At 40.6% G+C, this 20,798-nt stretch overlaps 1 protein-coding gene across 1 annotated transcript; it reads right to left on the reverse strand.

The window, feature by feature from the left end:
- Positions 1-573: 573 nt before the first annotated feature.
- Positions 574-6,457, reverse strand: fgf19 (fibroblast growth factor 19). Its single transcript, XM_062391191.1, has 3 exons — positions 6,178-6,457; positions 5,942-6,045; positions 574-2,558 (listed from the first exon to the last, which is right to left on the reverse strand). Exons 1-3 carry the CDS (start codon positions 6,386-6,388, stop codon positions 2,238-2,240), a joined length of 636 nt encoding a protein of 211 aa, XP_062247175.1. The 5' UTR covers positions 6,389-6,457; the 3' UTR covers positions 574-2,237.
- Between the last annotated feature and the right edge of the window lie 14,341 nt (positions 6,458-20,798).

Here is a 20,798-nt window from a genome sequence, read left to right on the forward strand (position 1 = left end):
TGATGGCAAGTAAGGACTCAGAAAGAGAGCCGCCAGGAAACCAGAAAGGTGAAGTGTTTGAGTCCACCAAACAATTTAGGAGCCTCAGGGGTAAACAGGGTTGCAGCCAAAACCGATACGATTGAAGTAAATGGGACCGCTTCTTCAGTTGTAAAAAAACAACTGAAAAACTACAACATGACAAGCCCCGACATTCATTTTCGACTTTTAACATTGCATTCACACCATGTTTTAGCCTTAATACTCAAATATTTTTGATTTCCTCCATTACACGTGACATCTATTGGACACTCATTTTGGTCCTGGGACAGGGATCCCTCACATGTGGCTCCGCCCCCCCCCCCCCCTCATATGTTTTTTTTGGTAGTTCTTACTTACTCCTGTTGAGGGTTAAGAGCGGAGGATGTCGCACCTTGTGCAGAGAGGTCTATGAGACAAATTGTGATTTGCGTTTGAATCGCTTTGTCCTTTACCATCGCTACTTCCGGTAGTGCATTTTAGTCTTAAAACACGGTGTAAATTTGAGGTAAAATATGAATGTTGGGGTTTTCAGACACTTGGTTGACACCACAAGAGCAGTATGGCTTTTATTGGACTCAAACACTTCACCCAACCTCTCCATCGGCATAGTGGTGAGTAGGTTATAAGGGAATTTTCCTTTTTCTGTTAACTATCCCTTTAAACAAGAGAGCAACAATAGAAGGAATGCAAGAGAAAATGTACACCAGGATAATAATGGTAACCTGGCAGAGAACAATGGAATTGAGGAGACTGTACAGGGGGTTACTCGCAGGAAGGAATTAACAGGAATTCGGCAGAATGTAGAAGTGAGTAGTAAGTAGGAAATATAATATTAATGATAAATGAAAAAATGAAAAATGCAGAATGAACAAATTATTAGGATGCTATATCTAGAGAACTTCAGCAAAGGCAGGGATGAAAGCAGAACCATTTTGGATTACATTGGCGATGGCAGAGCGAAATGGGTTGGAGCAAAAGATTGATGGCAAGGACAACAGCAGGACCTCATTTGACGGAGAACAATGATATCCCACAGTGACCCTCTTTGAATGCTTTGTAATTTTTCGAAAAATTCCACAGGTGCATTCAAAATGAAAGATTCATACTGTTGAATATTTAAATAATTTATAACATACAATACATATAACTCGTAAAAAAAAAAAAACTTTTGTCAGGTGTTGACTATCATCCTGACTATTCCCTGCCACTCTTCACTAAAACAATTGAGACTGAGACTCTTTCGGAATAAAAACAACATTTTGAGAATGAGTTTGGATTGTTCTAACCAGAAAGACTATTTGTAATGACAGAAGGAATATTTGATGTATGATAAGATTTAGTTGCACCCTTTATGTAGCACTTCCCTTCAGTTTGACTCTTTTCAGATAGATAGATGGATATATATATCCATCTATCCCCAAAACATGTTTACATTTGTGTGACAGTGACCTCTAGTGGTCTAGTGATTATGAACCAAGGAGGATGTCCAGTCACGTTATAAAGTGACAGAGATAGAAGAAGAACTGGATCTTCCTAACTTAAACATAAACGACCCCTGTTCTTTTGCCTTTTTTTAAATGTTTAAAAGATGACTATTGTTCATAACCTTGTGTTTATAATTTTAACCATCAATCAATCAGATTTTATTTTATTTGTATAATCCATATTCATATATCACACTTTTCCTTGTAGGTCTTAACAATGTGTGACATCCTCTGTCCTTGACAACAAAGGTCCTCTAACCCTAACAAAAAAATGATGCTGACCCAAACCATTATCTTTCCTTATAACCATCCAATTCGCAGCCATTACTACAGGATTGTCATAATATAAAAGGTATTTTTCTTCCCAACAGAGATTTTTAACAGTTGGATATCTAGTTCAAGCAGTACTCCTATTGGTTGTGTTAGTGGATAGGGATAAAACCTCCTGTATGGTTGTGTTGTTTTAGAACTTTTAAACAAAGGTTGTAACTGAAAATCAAAGGCAGAAATGTGATATTGAATATTTGTGATATTCTCCACTCTGTAGGACACTGCGCTTGGTCTTATTTGACAGGACAGTGCTGGAGACTTCACAGCAACTTTTCCAGGTGCAGGCTGCTGGACAAGCAGTCAATCCCAGGTTCGGCAACATGCCAGGAGGCGTGCTCAGCCTCAGACAAAAGCAAAACACCCCAAGACACATGTGTTTAGAGATGTCTCAGAGCTACTGTCTCATCTCTTGTGGAAGCTGGGACTGTGAATGATCTGAGAGAGCTTTCCAAATGAGTCCATAGAGTCCAAATGTTCTTCTGTTTGTGCTACTCTCAGCCCTTGTTGGTCAGGAATGTCCCGTCCTGGGGCTGAGGCCTGTTCCAGAATGCTTATCCGAGGAAGGAACTGAGCCAATGTCGGGACCCCTCTGTCTCGACCCTGCAGGCTTTGCCGCTGGTTTCCTAGACTGAGCAGAGCTCCGTGTTTGTCAGAGATGTAGATGTTGTATCCGTCTGGTAAGATCTGCTCTCTAAAGGTGCAGTTGTCTCTGCTGTAGGTGTGCTGGAAAAGACAGAGAGGCATACATTCATACGGTATCCTCCTACAAATAGATGAGTTATTGAGATGGAAGGTTTTGTAAAATACTAAATACAAACATTTTCTATTGCATAAAAATAGTCAGAATGCAGAGAATACATTGGAAAAGTCAAGCATACAGTCAAATTGTCAATAATAAAGTTCATATTTTTTCTGAATAGGCCACACTAATTCAGAGGAAGATATTTTTTGCACTTTAAGAAGAAAGCTGAAAGGTCAAGCGACAAAGAGATGTGAGTTTCAGAACAGCAGCACAATCTCTACTTTATCCTTATACCAATTACCACACCATGTTTATGCAAGAAATAGAAAGAATAACAATGTCAACAATTCATCCAAACAAGTTATTTTGTTTAGGCAGTCATACATGGTAAGCTTAGTATTTTTATATATTCTTCATAAATTTAACTTTAATCTTGGGATTTCCAAATCATTCTGAATAATTTGTGTATTCTCTATATATCTCCTCCATTTAATGTGACTTTATTCTTGACATTTCAACTCCTTTCCTCAACATTTAAAATTCAATCTAAAATTGCAAATGGAATTAAACCTTCCTCTTCTATTCATTTTGTTATGCCTGGTCCTATTACTCCATTCCATCTGGAGATATTGAAAACTTAACACTTAAGTAAAATTAGATTGCCTTGTTTTGCAGAGTATCAAATCATGTGTCTTTTTTTCAAGAATCCTTAAAACAATAAGCTAAAACTTATTAAGTCACTGGAAATAACTCAAATATTTTCTTACCAACCTTAGTACATTCAGGAGTTACCGATCTGCAGTTTATTCTGGTATGGCTAATATTAACTTTGAAAGGTACTGAGTTTTCCTAAGGTAAACTCTTAGAATGCTGTTTGTGTTCCCCCAACTTGATGTGTGAACCTCTATTTACTCCAACATTAAACATAGAAGATAGCCATCCACTAACTAAAGGTTTGTGGTTCGATCTCCTGCTCCCCCTGTCTGCACTCCAACTGCACTTGGCCCAAATAAATACAAATACAAATAAATTGACCATTTGTGAAGCAATTAGTTACTTAATAAAAAATTAATGTGTAACTATTTTGATTAAAGCTGCTTAGTATTTTACCTTTTTCTGCCAAATAAATGTCAACTCATTATAATTTGGTTTTAGATAGCGAACATATTCATCAATCAATCATTAGATGAAGCTGTAAAATTGAATTACAATACAATACAGCTAAAGCCATTTTATATTCCGGCACAGGAGTCTTACCCACTATTTTTCCTATAAAGGGAATTTTTCCCCAGGCCCCTCTAGCCGGTCATTTTCGACATTTGTCTCATCAAACTAATTTATTTTGAGTGCTTGCCGTGATTTTGGGACACAGTTTGCATTAACAGTGTTTTTTAAACCTGATTTGATCGACAGCAACAGAAAAAACATACATGAATGGTGATGCACGTTCTTCGATGGTTGTTTACTTTTGGGAAAGAGAGCCAGCCAGAGGCCAAGGTTGTTGTTGCTGCAGCTGGAGCTTTTCATTCAGGTTTTTCACTTTGCAAACACATCTTACCCTGCACCACACCGGACAAAGGTTGATGAACCAGTCGACTGTTTGAATGAATGACTGATTGGCATGCAGTGTTTTCGGGAACACTGAAGCTGACTACCAACAGCAGAATGACTCATTTCAGCAGGGTCTACAAAAACCTATCTTCACATTTTTATCAAATCATAACTTATAATAATAATTGTTCCCATACTGTTAAGTGATAAAAGAAGTTGAATTGTGAGCTTCAAGCACTGAATAAAATTGAAATATCAATGTATTTGTGATAATGAGGACATTGAGGAAGAAAAAGTTTTGAAAAGAGTTGACAATTCAGCTGAAGCCCTGAGGAGAGCAAATGTATTTGCTGAAGATTGAGCGAATACATTACAGCAATAAAAAAATGTTTCCCTATCTGGACACATTGTGTGAGGCTCAAGATGCACGGTTGAGCATGACTATATTTCCAGTAGTTATTTGTTCAGTATGTGTCAGTGAGTTTGTCTCCAGTGGTTTTCTAGACTAAATTTTGCCGAATAGCTCCTTACCTGCAGTGCAACAAATACCAATGTAGTTGTTTAATCCATAGCCAGGGAGCTGCTCCAGTGAACAGATACAGTTCTCTAGAACCATAGACTGTACATGGGTAGATCATTTGGTAGATTTACTGTTAGCATCAGCAGTTTACTTTTATTCCTAGTGAACTCTGCATGTGGATTTAAAAATTAAGCCCAGTTAAGTTCTATTTATTTTTTGAATAAAACTATTACAGAAGGAAATTGTAGTTATATTTACTGTAAGCCATTTATTAATCGTGTTATTAAAGCATGTATACAATTTGTATAATAATCTGTATATACTCAGATGATTATGTATTCCATTGAATTTGTTCAAACTGAAATTGGTTTAGATTGTTGTTTAATCTTAAATAAAAAATTATAATCTTTTCTTAAATTTATTATAAATGTATTGACTAGGTTATTTGAGTTTGAAGGCATTGGTTTATCTGATTGTTTACTCACAGTACATGTTACATTAAAGGGGACATATTGCCCATTTTACCACAAGTCAATATGGTTCTTTTGGTTCTGAATGAAATGTCTTTAGCATATTTTGGTCAAAATACCACAAGGACAATTTAAAACAGCACACTTTTTACCTTGTCTAAAACACCCCTTCTCAGATTGACCTGTTTTGAGTGCCTGTTCCTTTAAAAGCTAGTGTCTTCTGAGGCTGGGACGTTATGTACAGATCTGCAGATCTGTGCTGCCGACCACAGCGCATCTTGAGTTCTTAATTTGCTTCTTGCTGCTAGCTAGCTATTCCAGGTGTATCCGAGGTTTATAAAAACGAAGTGAAGTGCTATGGCAAATATCGTATCTATAATGAGTGTAGGGGGGTGGGGGGAATGAGATAGGGGGGGGGGGGGGGGGGGGCAAGGCCATGAAAGAGAGACTGATAAGGAAGGTAATTTGCAGTCACTCAAGCATGACGTTTCTGACATAGAGGAACCATAACAAATCGCGAAAGTTGCTTTTTTTCAGAGTTTTGGGGTCGATTGACATGCCAGATGAAGCACTACAAAAGTGGAATTTTCATAATATTTCCCCTTTAAGTTTGTAAGAGGGTTGCAAACCTTACAATCAGAAAAATACTGTTCGGCAGTGGTAATGAGACATAATTAATTACTTAGATCTAAAAATACAGAAATTGATTGATTAGTGAATTACGTTTAGAATAATCACAATCTTTGGAACTTCAGTTATCAATTAACAACAGATGTAGACTTAATTTGGTAGCAGATTGTCACATTATCATATACATCCTTACTGATGAGAACAGTCGTCCGTTGCCTTCTATGCAGAGAAATCTTGCAGTTGCTACTCCTCTGATGGCAACACAGCCTGGATCCACTGTACGGATCTCCAGCAGACCTGCATTTCAAATCCTCATCAGAATTAAGAATCACACCAAACCCACTTCAGTTCTACTGCAATCATCAGTATGATTTACCAACAACAAAAGTTTCCAGCTATTGATGTATGTGTGTTTAGTGCCTTACTTACTGTACAGAGATTGGTCTGCAGAGCCATGGATCTGTCCATCCCCACTGATCAGCAGGTGAAGTCCTGGCCTGGCAGCGAAAAGGTGCCTGAGTCGTACCACCTGGTCCCAGCCTTGGTTGATGTGGGGTTCCTGGTCCAATAGGGGTAAACAAACCACTCCAGCAGCAAGAAACACATTGGCAACTGATACAGTGACCACAAGCAGAATCATGATGAATCAAATTCTCTGTATGCACTGTTTCTGCTCCCTCCAGCTGGCAGAGTGAAGTAAAGAAGTCTAATCCTAACCCTGCCTTTTAAACGGGGCCCTTATCAGTTGCAGATAACCCTCCCAGAAGACCACAACACACCCCTACATGACATCCAACTGAATCATAGCTCTCCACTTGGCCCAGACAAGCCCTAACAGGGGTCGCTAATGTGACAATTAAATATGAAATCCTGGCTAAGACTCTTTAAAGAAATATGACTTGGTAATGGTAGAATATTACTAGTTTATATATATATAGATATATTTATATAGATAGATAAATAGATACATTGCTTTCAATGTATTTGCTTTCCATTATATTTCTCATACATCAGAGATTTTATCATGCATTGACTTTGCTGTCTGAGGGCCCCCAACTCAAACCACTACTGTGTTGTGCAGGTGGTGTGCCTATTGAGTTGTACAATATATACAAGTTAATACTTTAATAATCAATGCTAAAAACTCAACATTACTATGCAATAGTCTCACATTGAGAACTTTTATTTTAATACTTAAAGTATACTAATGATAATAATAATATTGAGATACTTCTACTACAATAACATGTTGAATGCAACACTTTTATTTGTAATGCTTTATCACTATATTATAGTTTTGGTACTTAAACCAAAGAAAGATTTCTGGACATATTGTATTACACACACTGTCTGCTAATAATTTCACATTCATAGATTATTGTCAGAATAACATTAAATAAACAATGCAGTAGCATTAGAGGAAGCCAGAGTAATAGCTTACGTTGTAGCACACTTGTTAGTACAAAGTGGTAGGGGTTGTTTTAGACGTAGGTGAGCCCCTAGTAGTATTATTGTTTTGGTTTTTGTACGTTAATTTAAGCTTAGTTTGGGATACAGTGCCAGTAGACTGCCGGTGTCTCAAATTGATGATCATGTTGCATAATTTTGTTACATAAAGTCCTACCAAATGTACTCGGTCAAATTGCACGATTTTTATTTGTAGATAGGGTAAAGTCTACAGTTTGGTCTGATTCCAAGTGGAGCTGTGAGACTGGGTCACTGCACACTAAAATGACAGTCTTCTTTCCGCTCTTATCACGTTCTGGCCTCTGCTTCCGCTGCTCTGACTTGCATTTACATACAAGTTAAACTGTAATGGAGTGCAAACATCACTATTCACCAAAATGCAACTCAAGCCCACATTTTAAAGAATTGTCTTTTGGTAAAGGTTTAAATGTGCAAAATTTAAGATTTCTTGAGGGAGATTGTCTTACAGCATTACGGCACTTTTGACATTTATTTGTTTATTAATTAATTAATTAATTATTTTTGCTAATTGATGCTGTTACACCTCCCTTTACCCAATCTGTCTCCACAGCTATTGCACTGTAGTTTAACTTGCGTCATGAAATATTAGAACAAAAGCCCATAGTAGATTTAAAAAACCTATTGTATATATTTCCAAACAGATTTCCAAATTATTATTTTACTTAGCATATTGCCCCCTTGTACCAACATTTACATATTGTGACATACATGTATATGGTACTCTTTTGGTTAATTGAGTTTATTTATTTATAGATTATTTATGCTATGACCCAAATCTTAGTTTATTTCAATATGATACCAAGTGACATACAAGGTCCCTAGAGCAAGACATTACTTTTTTTGTCATTTTTATGTTTTACTTTAAGTTATAGGATATCTTACAATATAAAACCCTTTTCAGATTTGTATAAAAACTCACATTATAAGTTCTGTAAAATCATAAAAGCAGATCAGCAAAATTAACTTATAGTATTACTTTAAAGGCACCATGCATTAAAATGTATAAAAGTGTGGTTGTTGCCTCTTACTTTCTTCCTTACAAAGTGAAAGAAGTTTTGCTTAAATTAATTCAAATTAATTGGTTCTCTAAAGCTTTCTTTAGGACATATGAACAGGACATTGGTCTGATAACTCTATTGTAATTCATGCTTCTTTCAGTCATGCCATGATTTGTGCAAGTTGTCCACTAGGGCTGTATGTGAGAATGCAAATTTCCAAGTGAGAGGCTCCAGCCCCCTAGCCTGACGTTGTCAGACTCACAATTCTAGTCAGAATGTGAGTCTGAGACCGTTCCATTGGGCTGTGATTATGGGGCGTGTTTCAACTGACCAGGAAATAAAATTCCTCTTCGCTCAATTGGATAGACCTACAACCAATCAGAGCAACGTAGTATGTGACGTATGCTAAGCAACGCATTGTGAGTTATTTACTAACGCCGGGTTCACACCGGACGCTTCAGCGCAGCGCCAAGCCTTAAATAACAGCTGGCTCCCATCCACTCCCATGTTAAAACTTTGTGCCGGTCACACCGGAGGCTGAAGCACCGCGCTGCGCCAAGGCTGCCTCGCGGTGCTTCAGCCTCCGGTGTGACCGGCACAAAGCTGTGCAGCGATCGTTTTGGTTGTCGAGTCTATTTTTTGCACTTGACGCGAGCGTATCGCACCAGGAAACACACTGAAAAACGATTTTAAACGATATTGATGACATATCTTATATGATATAAATGATCAAATATGCATCCCATACTTTGAAGTCCCCTTCTGTTGTCCTGGAGTTTTAATTTGACCAATGACACTATTAAATGTCCCCCTCTGCCCATCCACTACAGCCACACAAGCAGTGATACAGATAAAAAGAGAGAGAGAGGGGGCTACGTATTCTCCACATAGGCTTGAGTGGAGAATACGTAATTTACCCCCGACACCCGACATTTAACGGAGCAAACAGCGAAGTTCTTCAACATGGATGACATTAAATTAATAATTGAAGTGGAGAAGTACAGTGTGTATGATCCTCGGAACATGTTGTATAAAGACAACACCAAGGAGGACACATGTTGGGACGCTGTTGCTTAATGTTGGAGCAACAAGTAAGTATATGCTTTTAATCTACTGGATCAACGGGTGATATTATTAGCGCTGACCGGCGGATCAGCGTCGCTTCAGTGTCCGGTGTGAACAGCCAAGCGCCGGCGAGATAGGGATTAGCGCGATGCTTTGGTGTCGCCTCCACGTTATCTGTTCCTCTTTCAAAATGAATGCGCTGTCGATGTCTTCAAAACAGACTCAATGGCAGCATCTACACATCTGAGCTCTCCAGCGGCAGGCATGTTTGTTGAAAACGAAGTCAACCATGTTGAGCACATTTAAATGCTATAACCTTATAAATTATGAACGCATGCAGTGAAGTAATTGATATGGTAATATTTGTTATATTAGCAAACTGTAATATTTATACAGAAATGTTTCCAAATTTCCCCCTGATTAAAAAAATATGGAGGACTCTGGCCTTCACTGTCAGTTGCGAAGTAACTGATCCATGTGATGTTTACAAAATAAACTACATAGATGAGTGAGTTGACTCAAAATGCATCATCATATAGCTGAATCACCCAAAAATCAATGGGCCAATATGGATATAGCTCGTCAGATCAGTCTGTTGCTATGGGCTGCACAGTGCTGTGATGGTGTCCTGAATGGTTGGGACTGGTTGTCCATTAGAGAAGACAGCTTCTCCATCATCCTCCTCTGTCCCACCACCCCCACTGGTTGAAGGGGGTATCAAAGAACCGAGCTGGCTTTTCTTATCAGAGTGTCAAGTCTCTTCCTGTCAGCAGTTGAAATGCTGCTTCCCAAGAAAACCACTCCAAAGAAGATGTCCGATGCTGCCAAAAAATGTCTTCAAGAGCGCTACCTTTACTCCAAATGACCTCAGTCTCTTGAGCTGATACTGTCTGCTCTAGCACTTTGTATGAAATGTAGTGGCATTTTCAGTTCAATCCAATTAATTGTTCAGCTGAACAACCAATCTCTTTGTTCATTGTCAGTATGTTCACTGGTGTTTGGGGAGTGTCATTTGTTTTATATAGTTTCCCCCGCGTTAATCTGGAGGCAGTTCTGTCGGCAGATTCTACAAAGTCCTGTGTCAGTTTTCTGTATGCCCTGTCTTCCTCATATGTGTAAAGACCAACAATTGCAGTCGGCTTCTATTGCAATTCTATCCGTTCTGGGAGAGGGATCCCTAACATGCGGTTCTCTATGGTTACTACACTCCTCTCTCTCTGTCTCTCTTACTTGCTCTATCTCTCTCACACACACACACACACACACACACACACACACACACACACAGTATGATCGGACATGAGTATAAACTTAGCCTGAGTAAAAATAACCATTTAAACTTAGTAAATGTACATGGAGCTAGAGGAGATGGTGTCGATCTCGGTTTGGCTCACAGAGAAAAAGATGGCGCCACGAACGTCTGCTTCGGCGTGTGGGTGCGTAATTAATTCTGTTTACTGCGACCATACTCGGATTACTTTCACGATGGACGAGCTTCTTACCATCAGGGACACAACACCATCCGATTTATGTCCCAACTTCCTCACATCTTCCGTGGATTTAGTTGATTTACTGATCAAAGGTGCTGCGGTCCTCGGCCCCCTCCAATGTTCGTTCGCCTTGCAATAAGATGGAGGAACTGCGCCTTCTCATCCAGACAAATAGAGACTTTTCCCTTTCTTCTGTCTTGTGTTTCACGGACTCGTGGCTGACCGAAGCTACACCGGACTCCGCCGCACAGCTGACCGGCTTTCAGCTGTTACGCGCGGTCCGCGACCCGATCCTCTCACGCAAAGTGCTCATCTATTTGGTCCATATTCGTTCTTCTAAATCTTCTGTGATTTCCACGTATTGTGGGGCATGAAACCGGAAACTAGACTCCGGACGGGATGTAGTAAGCAGACCAATCACAAGCCTTGCGATTGCGTGAGGCTCACGTTGTTTTGTCGTGTAGTTAGAAAAATTGGCGGACGCAAGCCATCAGAGGGCACGAAAGGGGCATGTTGCGTGTCTCGCCTGCATGCGTGCGTGCATGCAACCCGACTATGATTAGGCCTTAACCCTTCCCCACACTCTTAACCCCCCACCCCAACAGCTATCACACCTCTTCTTACCAGCCTGGACAAAGACACTAGCACCCCCCCCCCCACACACACACACACACAAAATGGCTCCAGACTGCCCTTTCCCCCCTTCACACCTCTCTCAATTCAGGAGAGAGATGTCAACAAACTACTGAAAAGACTGAACCCCTGCAAGGCAGCTGGACCAGACGCTGTCTCCCCCTCCACACTTAAGGCCAATTTATCCTCTCCGTTTTGAAGTACACGGACAGATAGGACCGCCTTCTTTGCCGTGGAACGCCCTCTCCGGGCTCAACGGAGAGCTTTTCGTGCAGCTCAGATTTTTCTAACTACACGTCAGCATGGTGGAGAGCCTACGGATAGCCATTGGCTATGATTGGTCCGCTAACGAGAGTATTTCGAAACAACATCATTTCCGGACCTCAAACTTCCTCTTTCATTTCCTATATCACAATAAACCCAAACACAACTAAGATTCTACGATTAATGTGACAAGTGTGTTAAGCCAGCGGAGTTGTTCGGCTGACGGTGGCTGGTAAGAGCCCTGACGGCATGTGTGTACGGTCACATACGGTTATAACGAACTTTCATCACTGCGCTAGCGTCTCAGCCACCATGCTAACTGCAGTGGTAACTCTGAAAAAACATGCTGTCACGACTTTAATTCCACGCCATCATGACACTGTTTCTCAAACACCGACAGGTTAGAGGCAAATACTTGGTAGTAGTTAGTATCGGGAGTCGCTGCTGACTGTGTGTGTAGAAGCTGGGGGGGAAGCTAGCTGCCTCCGCATAGTTTCAAGCTGTTGAATTAGCAACGCAGTTCGGAGACAAGACCGGGGAACTGCTGCGCTAACAAACGATAACATGAGCATTATGACCCACTGTGTGTCACTTTATTTTATTGAGTTGCCATCGTAGACTGTGTGTATGAAAAGCCGGGAGCAGGATCACAGGCCTTAATGATTACAGACCAGTCTCCCTGACCACTGTAATAATGAAGACCTTCGAGCGCCTAGTGCTGACCCACCTCAAGACCATAACAAACCACCTCCTCGACCCACTGCAGTTTGCCTACGGAGCCAACAGGTCCGTAGACGATGCAGTCAACATGGGACTCCACTTCATCCACCAGCACCTCGACTCCCCCGGCACCTATGCCATGATCCTGTTTGATGACTTCAGCTCCGCATTCAACACAATCTCCCCTTCTCTTCTTCGGGACAAGCTGACACAGCTGAGCATGCCTGAGCCCACCTGCAGGTGGATCACTAACTTCCTGACCGACAGGAAGCAGTGGCCCGCGGATGAATTATATATGGCCCGCATGATCAAATCTATTTACTATTAGAGCTGGCCCACCGGCAGTGTTTTGCAAGTTCTCAATACAAAATGAGTATTGAGAATTCCTGAGGGTCAGTGAACAGGTCGGGAAGGGGCACGTGACAGTTCTAGAACAATGGCTGGGGGGGTTGTGTGAGATGGAAGGCTCTCATTGGCTGATGAGTGGGCGGGTCAAGAGTGAATGACAAATCCCAAAATGCACTGCCCATGTGTCAGCACGTCAATCGCGACCCGCGAACGCTATTCCTCTCCCAAAAAAATGGCTAAACGATGGTTGGAATTTGAAAAAAGTAGTTTTCATGACAGGTGGGAGCTGCGATGTGCGGTCAAAAGAGTGGATTGGAGGGGAGGATCCGAGAAAAGATGCTTTAAAAACTGTAGAGATGGTAGCAGACTTCAGGAGGAGCCCAGCCCAAACCGCCCCACTCACCATATGCAACTCCCCAGTTAAAACAGTGGAGTCTTTCAGATTTCTTAGAACCGCATGTGCCCATAACTCTCTTACTGTATATATTGTTGTTCTATATTATTGTTTTTATATTGGTGTTTGTACAGTGCACCAACCACACCAAGGCAATTTCCTGTATGTGCAAATATACATGGCAATAAAAATAATTCAGATTCTGTTATTGATCGTAAGACATATCGTCATTGCGATATTCAGCAATGTTATAGCATATTGCATGTTTTCCTAAACACTTGTATGTTAGAATACAAAGAATGCCTTTGTTATCATCACACAGCCGGAATTTTGTGCAATTCTATTGGTGGCAGGCCCTACACCAAATATAAATAAAACCATCAGCTACAATCAATCAACGCAACGCTACACACAAAGTTTATAACAATTATGAATATAATTGTTTTTACAATAAATAATCGGTTAATTGGAAGATGGTGTGTATATTGCACTCAATTTGTGTGTATATTTACATTGTAAGATTTGCCTTTATGTAGCCTGGAATTTTCTACCCAAATACATTTTTATGTCCATGTAATAGTGAGTGTTATGCCACCCCAAAATTATCACAGATTCCATCCTGGCCACACCACTGAAAATGTTCTAGCTTTGCCACTGTATGGCACACACCTGTGGAGGGAAGACAAAACAAGGGAAGGGGAAAACACTAGGGGGCACAGAGGAGCTGTGACAGACATCTGGCACATGAAGCTTCTCCTTCCTCTTCTACCTCTTTTTCACATTACAGTTTTTCTCGATTGCTTAAGCACGATTTTGAAAACAGGGCCCGGTGTTTCAAAACACTACACACAATCAGCACAACCAAACACCCAATGAGCAGAACATCTCAGATCCTTTGCAAAATGAAACAACCTTGTAAAAACTATACGTTTATTTATCAAAACCAAATTTTTTTACCATATAAAACACACGTTTCATATGACTCAATTCTGTTTGAACCAGTTAGGCCAGGCAGCGACTCTTCTTCCTCCGCAGGCTGCGGAGGCTCCACATGGACTCCAGGATTCTCTGCAATTTCTACAGGTGCACCATAGAGATCATCCTGACTGGCTGCATCACTGCCTGTTATGGCAGCTGCACCGCCCTGAACTACAAGGCTTTACAGAGGGTGGCGAAGTCTGCCCAGCACATCACCAGGACGGCGCTACCATCCATAGAGAACCTCTACACCCAGCGGTGCAGGAAGAAGAGCAGCCGGATTATTAAAGACCCCTTTCACCCCAGCCATAAACATTTTTGCCTGCTGCCATCTGGCCGACGGTACCGCAGCATCCAGGGCCCGCACTGGCCCCAGGCCATAAGACTTTTAAACTCCTCTGAACTGCAATAACTCCACCAAACTAGCAGCGTGACATATTTGCATATTTGCACCATTGCACAAATTATACTATTGTTGTTTTATTTTTTCTCTTCAGCTGTTTATATATATATTTAGATATATATACTATTTTCTAATTTAAATTTTGATATTCTATTTTATACTAATTCTATTTTATTTTTGAGGTTGTAATTACTTGAGCATTGCTAGAAGAGAGCCTGTGACTCAAGCATTTCACTGCCAGCAACTGCTTAATGTTATTGTTGTGCATTTGATAATAAAAATCTTGAATCTTGAATTGAATGAATGTTGAATGCACTTTAAACATAGTTATAAACTGAAACAAAGACTGACACTCAGAGAAGTGTTTGTCTTTGAAATTGTGTTGAATTTGACTAAGATGCAGTCTCGATGATGAACTGATTGCAGTGTCTTCACTGCTGCTGCATTCACACTGTATTTTTTACATAATATACTTTGTTGCTGTGTTACCAACCTCAGTACCTGTTACACATTGACCAAATGTATTAAATAACAATGAAATTTACACCCTTTCATCCTCATCTTTTATTGTCATAATTAAAAGCTTCAACTATACAAGTTGAGATTGTACTTCGACAGAGACACAGGATGACCGGACAAAGAACGTGCGTCTGTCCTGATCCTGAAGCAGCGGATTCCACGTCCGCGTTGTGATGCATCTCAGATAAATGTCCAATAGTTTTGTGCTCAGCACTGTGCAGTACACAGCATTCACTGCCTCAGTTATTGCAGCCCTGATACATTTTTTGCCGACCAACATGGTTCTGGAGGACACGCTACAGTGAGTGTTCCTTTTTGTGGCTCCCACCTCCGACACATATTATTTTTTCTCTCTTCTAATTTCAACTTTTCTGTTCAGCACACTGCTCGCTTCATGACAAACGAATGTCCTTATATGTCTCACTTGGACATTTGTGTTCACACTTGCACCTCCTCCAGGGGTTTAAACGTAGGAACAGCAGAGTTAAGTGAATTTCTAAAAGCTGCTTTATGGACGGATTCTACCATTGTACTCGCATTTTTTAAAGGCCCAATGTGTAAGATTTAGCTGAAAATTATATATTGGCAGAAATTGAATGTAAAATAAGCCCAGTGATGTTCAAACTAGGCTCACCTTCCTCTTCCAAACTTGAAAAATAACCTGTGGCAGCCTTCATTTGATATTACAACTCAAAAGTTTTTTAGTTTGTCCAGTTTGGACTACTGTAAAAACTCTCTAATATAAAGTATCTAAATATGAAGGGCCCATTGTAGCGTAAAGAAAACAACAATTCCTATAGTTTAGATGAAACCCACAAGTGAAAACATCACTAGGATTATTTTATATTAGATTTCTGCCAACAGATCCCTTTCACCTAAATCCTACACACTGAACCTTTAATCCAGTAATCTGTGTGATGTGAAAAAGCTCCATATCGAGCCAGATCTACAGACATCATTAGTTAATTAGTTGAAACAGACATTATTAGCAAGTGATTCTGCCATGATGGAGATCTGCATGTGCAGCACCCGTGAATATCTGTTTCGTTCCGTTATGGCGAAATAGAAATCATCTGATTATTAAAATGAGTAGGCAGGCCAAATATTATTGCTGGTAGGCCAGTTTGGGGCTGTGGGCCTGAAAGGTGTATGAGATATGTTCGACTTGAACCCCAGACTGCCTGTATGCCGTCCAGTCAAGATGCCAATATTTGTTGCTTGAGAGGGAAATTCCATAGGCTGAAACTACAGTTTTGGTTATGGTAAGTTTTTCATTTAATTATTTCCAAAACATGTGTATAACTTGCTGGAGTTTGACGACATCGATCTCTCATGGAAAACACTGTTTCTAACATTTTGCAAGCCGAAATTTGGTGTAGTGAGTGAAACTGTGTTTAGGGCAAATAGATGATCTGTTTACCCAATGTAAGATCTCCCCCCAAACATTACTCAGAATTATCTCACCCAAATCTGTCTCCCAAGTACTTTTGAGGATAATAGAGTGGCCTGAACAGAGGTTGTGTATATTTTAATAAATAATAGAGATCGCCCCCTCAAGTGACGGCAGAGGTTCCATAAGTGGGCAAAGGTTAAGGATTGCAGGGCAATTTGGAAATGAAACTGCAGATAGAATTGCGAATTTGGTGGTACCGGAAAATTGTTCTTTAGGGACAGAAAACTACCTAGCTAACAAACAACCTAACTAGTTTTTGAAAAGATGTAAAAACAGTATCCAAATATAGGTCCCTCACAGTTTTTATACCTCAACTAACCTAGATAGAAAAGGCACTATCCAATAATGATGGAGGAAAGATATGATTTGCCACAATGCCCGTAAGCCGAAATGGTGTCTAAATTGAACCCAAATTTTAAGACAAGAGGCTGCATCATATATTTAGTTTAATGAGAGATGAAAGAAAGAAAGGGTGTGCAATAACGCTTTCAATGTTACCGGATGAGCGGAGTTTGCCTCCATATCCAACCATGATGGAGGGGCCTCACTATCCTCATATCGAAGCGTACAGTTCAAGTTTGGAATATTTTTTGCCCAATAATGGAACAAAATGTTAGGTAGCGCCATTCTACCCAGTGCATTGGGCCTCTGTCAATTCCGACGTAGCAATCTAGGAGTCTTCATATTCTAAACAAACTCCATTATAAGACTATCAATTTTGCGTACAGCAGAAAGAGGAAGGAAGGTTGATTGTTGAGTGGCGACCGACAATTGAGGCCTCCTCCCAAAAAAAGATAATATTCAGACATATCCAGCAACAATGAAAAGTGTTGTGCCAGTTCAAAGCTTAGTTCATTCAGATGAAAATGAACCAGTTCATGTTTGCGATGGCTGCTGTGGCTGAGGGGTAGAGTAATCGTCCCATAACCAGGAGGTTGGCAGTTCAATCTTAAGTCTTATTGGGATGATTTAGATGACATATTTACAATCAAGTGTTTAATTATTAATCGATGATGTCGGATCATGAATCTGACTCGCTCCGCTCATTTTAACATCGAGTCCTGACTGAGTGTCACGCAAAAATTACAATTCGTCTCATAGGGCTTTAACAGGGTGTGACATCCTCTGTCCTTAACCCTCAGCAAGAGTAAGGAAAAACTACTAAAAACCCTTTTAACAGGGTAAAAATACGTAGAAACCTCAGAGAGAGCCACATGTAAATGATTCCTCTCCCAGGACGGACAGAAGTGTAATAGATGCATCGTGTAGGAAAACATCATCCAGATTAACGTTTTTAGCAGCATTGACGAGGGTAAACATCCCGAAGGACAACCCCAACATGACATACCAAGCAGTCCCGCTGTAATCACACTCCATGGTCAGCAACCAGTAGGACCACGATCCACCATCCAGACCAGACGCCACTTCACTCTTAGGGACGTCAAGTAGGCCTGAATTCTGGGAGCGGAGTGTTCTAGTGAGTTTATAAGGTACTTACAGCTCTTTAAGGTAAAAAGGCGCTATATTATTAAGGGCCTTGAAGGTGAGGAGGAGAATTTTAAATTCTATTCTAGACTTAACTGGAAGCCAGTGTAGCCGATGCTTAATACTATTACTATTAATAAAAATGAGAGCAGGTCAGCAGGAGAGCGGAGGAAGACACAGAAAGTCGGGCTCGGTACAAACCAACTGCAGCATGCTCTGATCATTTAGCAGATGTCGACGAGAAAGAAACTCTGTGTCACAGTTTAAAAAAAAATGTCTTGCTCACTGTGTGTGTTGCTCTGAGTGAGTGGGTGGTGGTGGGTATGGGTATATGGAGTGCGTCATTCTGCGCATGCGTTAGTGCCTAGCGGGATCCAGCAGGCACAGGAGTCAGTCCTTCTCTAGGACCGTAGTTCTTTTAAGTTTTTTGTTCACGAATAAAAGTACCGGGTCCGGATCCTCAAACCAATGAGTTTGGCCCCTGGACATGGTGATGTGCATTGTAGCCTGGTATCAGATACCGAATTGGACGTTAGCACAGAAATGAAGCTCCTTCTTCACGTTGATGAAGGCTGCCTTCTGTTTGGTCACCGTTCGGCGTGAAACCCGGGAAAACTTGAAAATGTTCCCATTATATAGCAAGGGGGGAGCCTCTCCAGCGCAGTGTGAGTCCTGCAAAAGTACGGCCATAAATTCAGCAGGTCGGGGACCTTCGGATCCCTCAGGCAGACCCACCAGACGAACGTTATGCCATCTGGACATGCTTCCAAATCTTCAAATTTTTTGCTAGAAGACCATAGCAGAAAGCACAGTAATATTAGCTTGTAAGCCAGTTAGCTGGTCGTCATGATCGTCTGAAATAGTCCTGCTTTGTGCGGTAATTTTTTCCTCAGGGAGTTTGTCACTTCTTTCTTAACCATATTATGGATTTGTATTTCGTGAGAATCTCGGCCCATAGATTATTTATCATGACCTTAATGCAGCCTGGCATATCAGTCGGGGACTCACTCTCTGGGAACTCAAGTGGCGGCCTACTGCGACCAGGCCAGGCAGACACATTTTTGCCTGAGAACGCACCATTTATCTTGCTTTGGCCCCAACACAGTGTAATATAGTAAAAGCAGTCCAAACTTGTAACAGAAATTAACAGTGGACTAACATAAGAAGTTAATAAAGTCATATATCAACACATTCAAGCAGAGCTACAGTAAAACACGTCCTACATCTTCCCTGGCTCTGGAATGCCCCTCTTCTGTATACTTCTTATTTATATTGTTCCTTAAATTTGTTTACGTGTTGTTAAGTGACCAACCACCTGCTTGACCAACATTGCCTTCCCTGATGGCAATGGCCACAGAGAATCGTCATATTGGAGGCAGCACTGGGTGATATAAAGTATTCTTTTTTCATTCCCAGGTAGCAACATTTTATATTGGAGTAGCTTTCGAGTGGAGAAGATTGAGTAGACACAATACTTTCACAAAAAATACAACTCAACTGAGACTATAATTATACCTTCCCCAGTATGTCAAATGTGCCCATCTTTTAAACTACATGCCGTAGATTTAATCTTTATCCCCCAGACACACAGAGGACATTATATGGTTTCACTGGCTGAGATGACTGCTCTTCAAGTTTAGATTTGGTTTACTGGCCCTTTAAGGTTGTGGAAATTATCTTCCTGTCTCATGGTATAATTTACTGTATAATCATTAATATCAGGTTTCACATCTCTGCTATTAAATCAAGGCAAAGTACTTAAAGGCCAAAGAGATGCAGCTTGCATTAATTGGACACCAAAATTGTTTACTTAAGAGAAATCGGCCATGCAGGCTTTATTATGCTATGATTGTGTCTTATGATCTTGAAATCAGAGGTGATGGTCTAGTGGCAGAAACTTGGACTATGGGCAGAAAGGTGTCTGGTTCGTCACTGAGCAAGGCACCTTACTCCCCCAACATCTGCTCCCCGGGCGCCGTACATGGTCGCTCACTGCTCTGTGTGTTCTGCACCAGATGGGTCAAAAACAGAGGTTAAATTTCCCTACCTGCATGAGTGTGCCTGTGCATGTCTGTGCATGTGTTTGGGACTAATAAATGCATCTTAATCTTAATCTTCAAAGGTAAGCAGTATACAGACGTGGACAAAATTGTTGGTACCCTTCCGTTACAGAAAATCCGGGAAAAAGAAAAAACCACAATGGTCACTGAAATAATTTCAAACTGACAAAAGTAATAATGAATAAACTGTACTGAAAATTAAATGATGAAAATCAGACATAGTTCATGAATTGTGGTTCAACAGAATCATTTCAAAAAACAAACTAATGAAAATGGCCTGGTCAAAGATAAAGGTACCCCTAGAAAAAATAGAAAATAATTTGACCATAGGGACATGTTAAACTAAGATGTGTCCTCTAATTAGCATCGCAAGTGTCCTCAAACTTGTTGTCAGTCAGTCTGCCTATTTAAAGGGTGAAAAGAAGTCACTGTGCTGTTAGGTATCATGGTGTGAATAACACTTGAACATGGACCACAGAAAGCTAAGGAGAGAGTTGTCTCAGGAGATTAGAAAGATAATTCTAGACAAGCATGTTAAAGGTAAAGGCTATAAAACCATCTACAAGCAGATTGATGTTCATGTGACTACAGTTGTACATATTATTCAGAAGTTTAGGGTCCACAGGACTGTAGCCAACCTCCCTGGACTTGGCCGCATTAGGAAAATTGATGTCAAATAAAGAGACGGATAATAAGAATGGTAACCAAAGAGCACAGAACAACTTCCAAAGAGATTAGAGGTGAACTCCAAG

This window comes from Platichthys flesus, chromosome 1 (assembly GCF_949316205.1).
Source record: "Platichthys flesus chromosome 1, fPlaFle2.1, whole genome shotgun sequence".
NCBI classification, from domain to species: Eukaryota; Metazoa; Chordata; class Actinopteri; order Pleuronectiformes; family Pleuronectidae; genus Platichthys; species Platichthys flesus.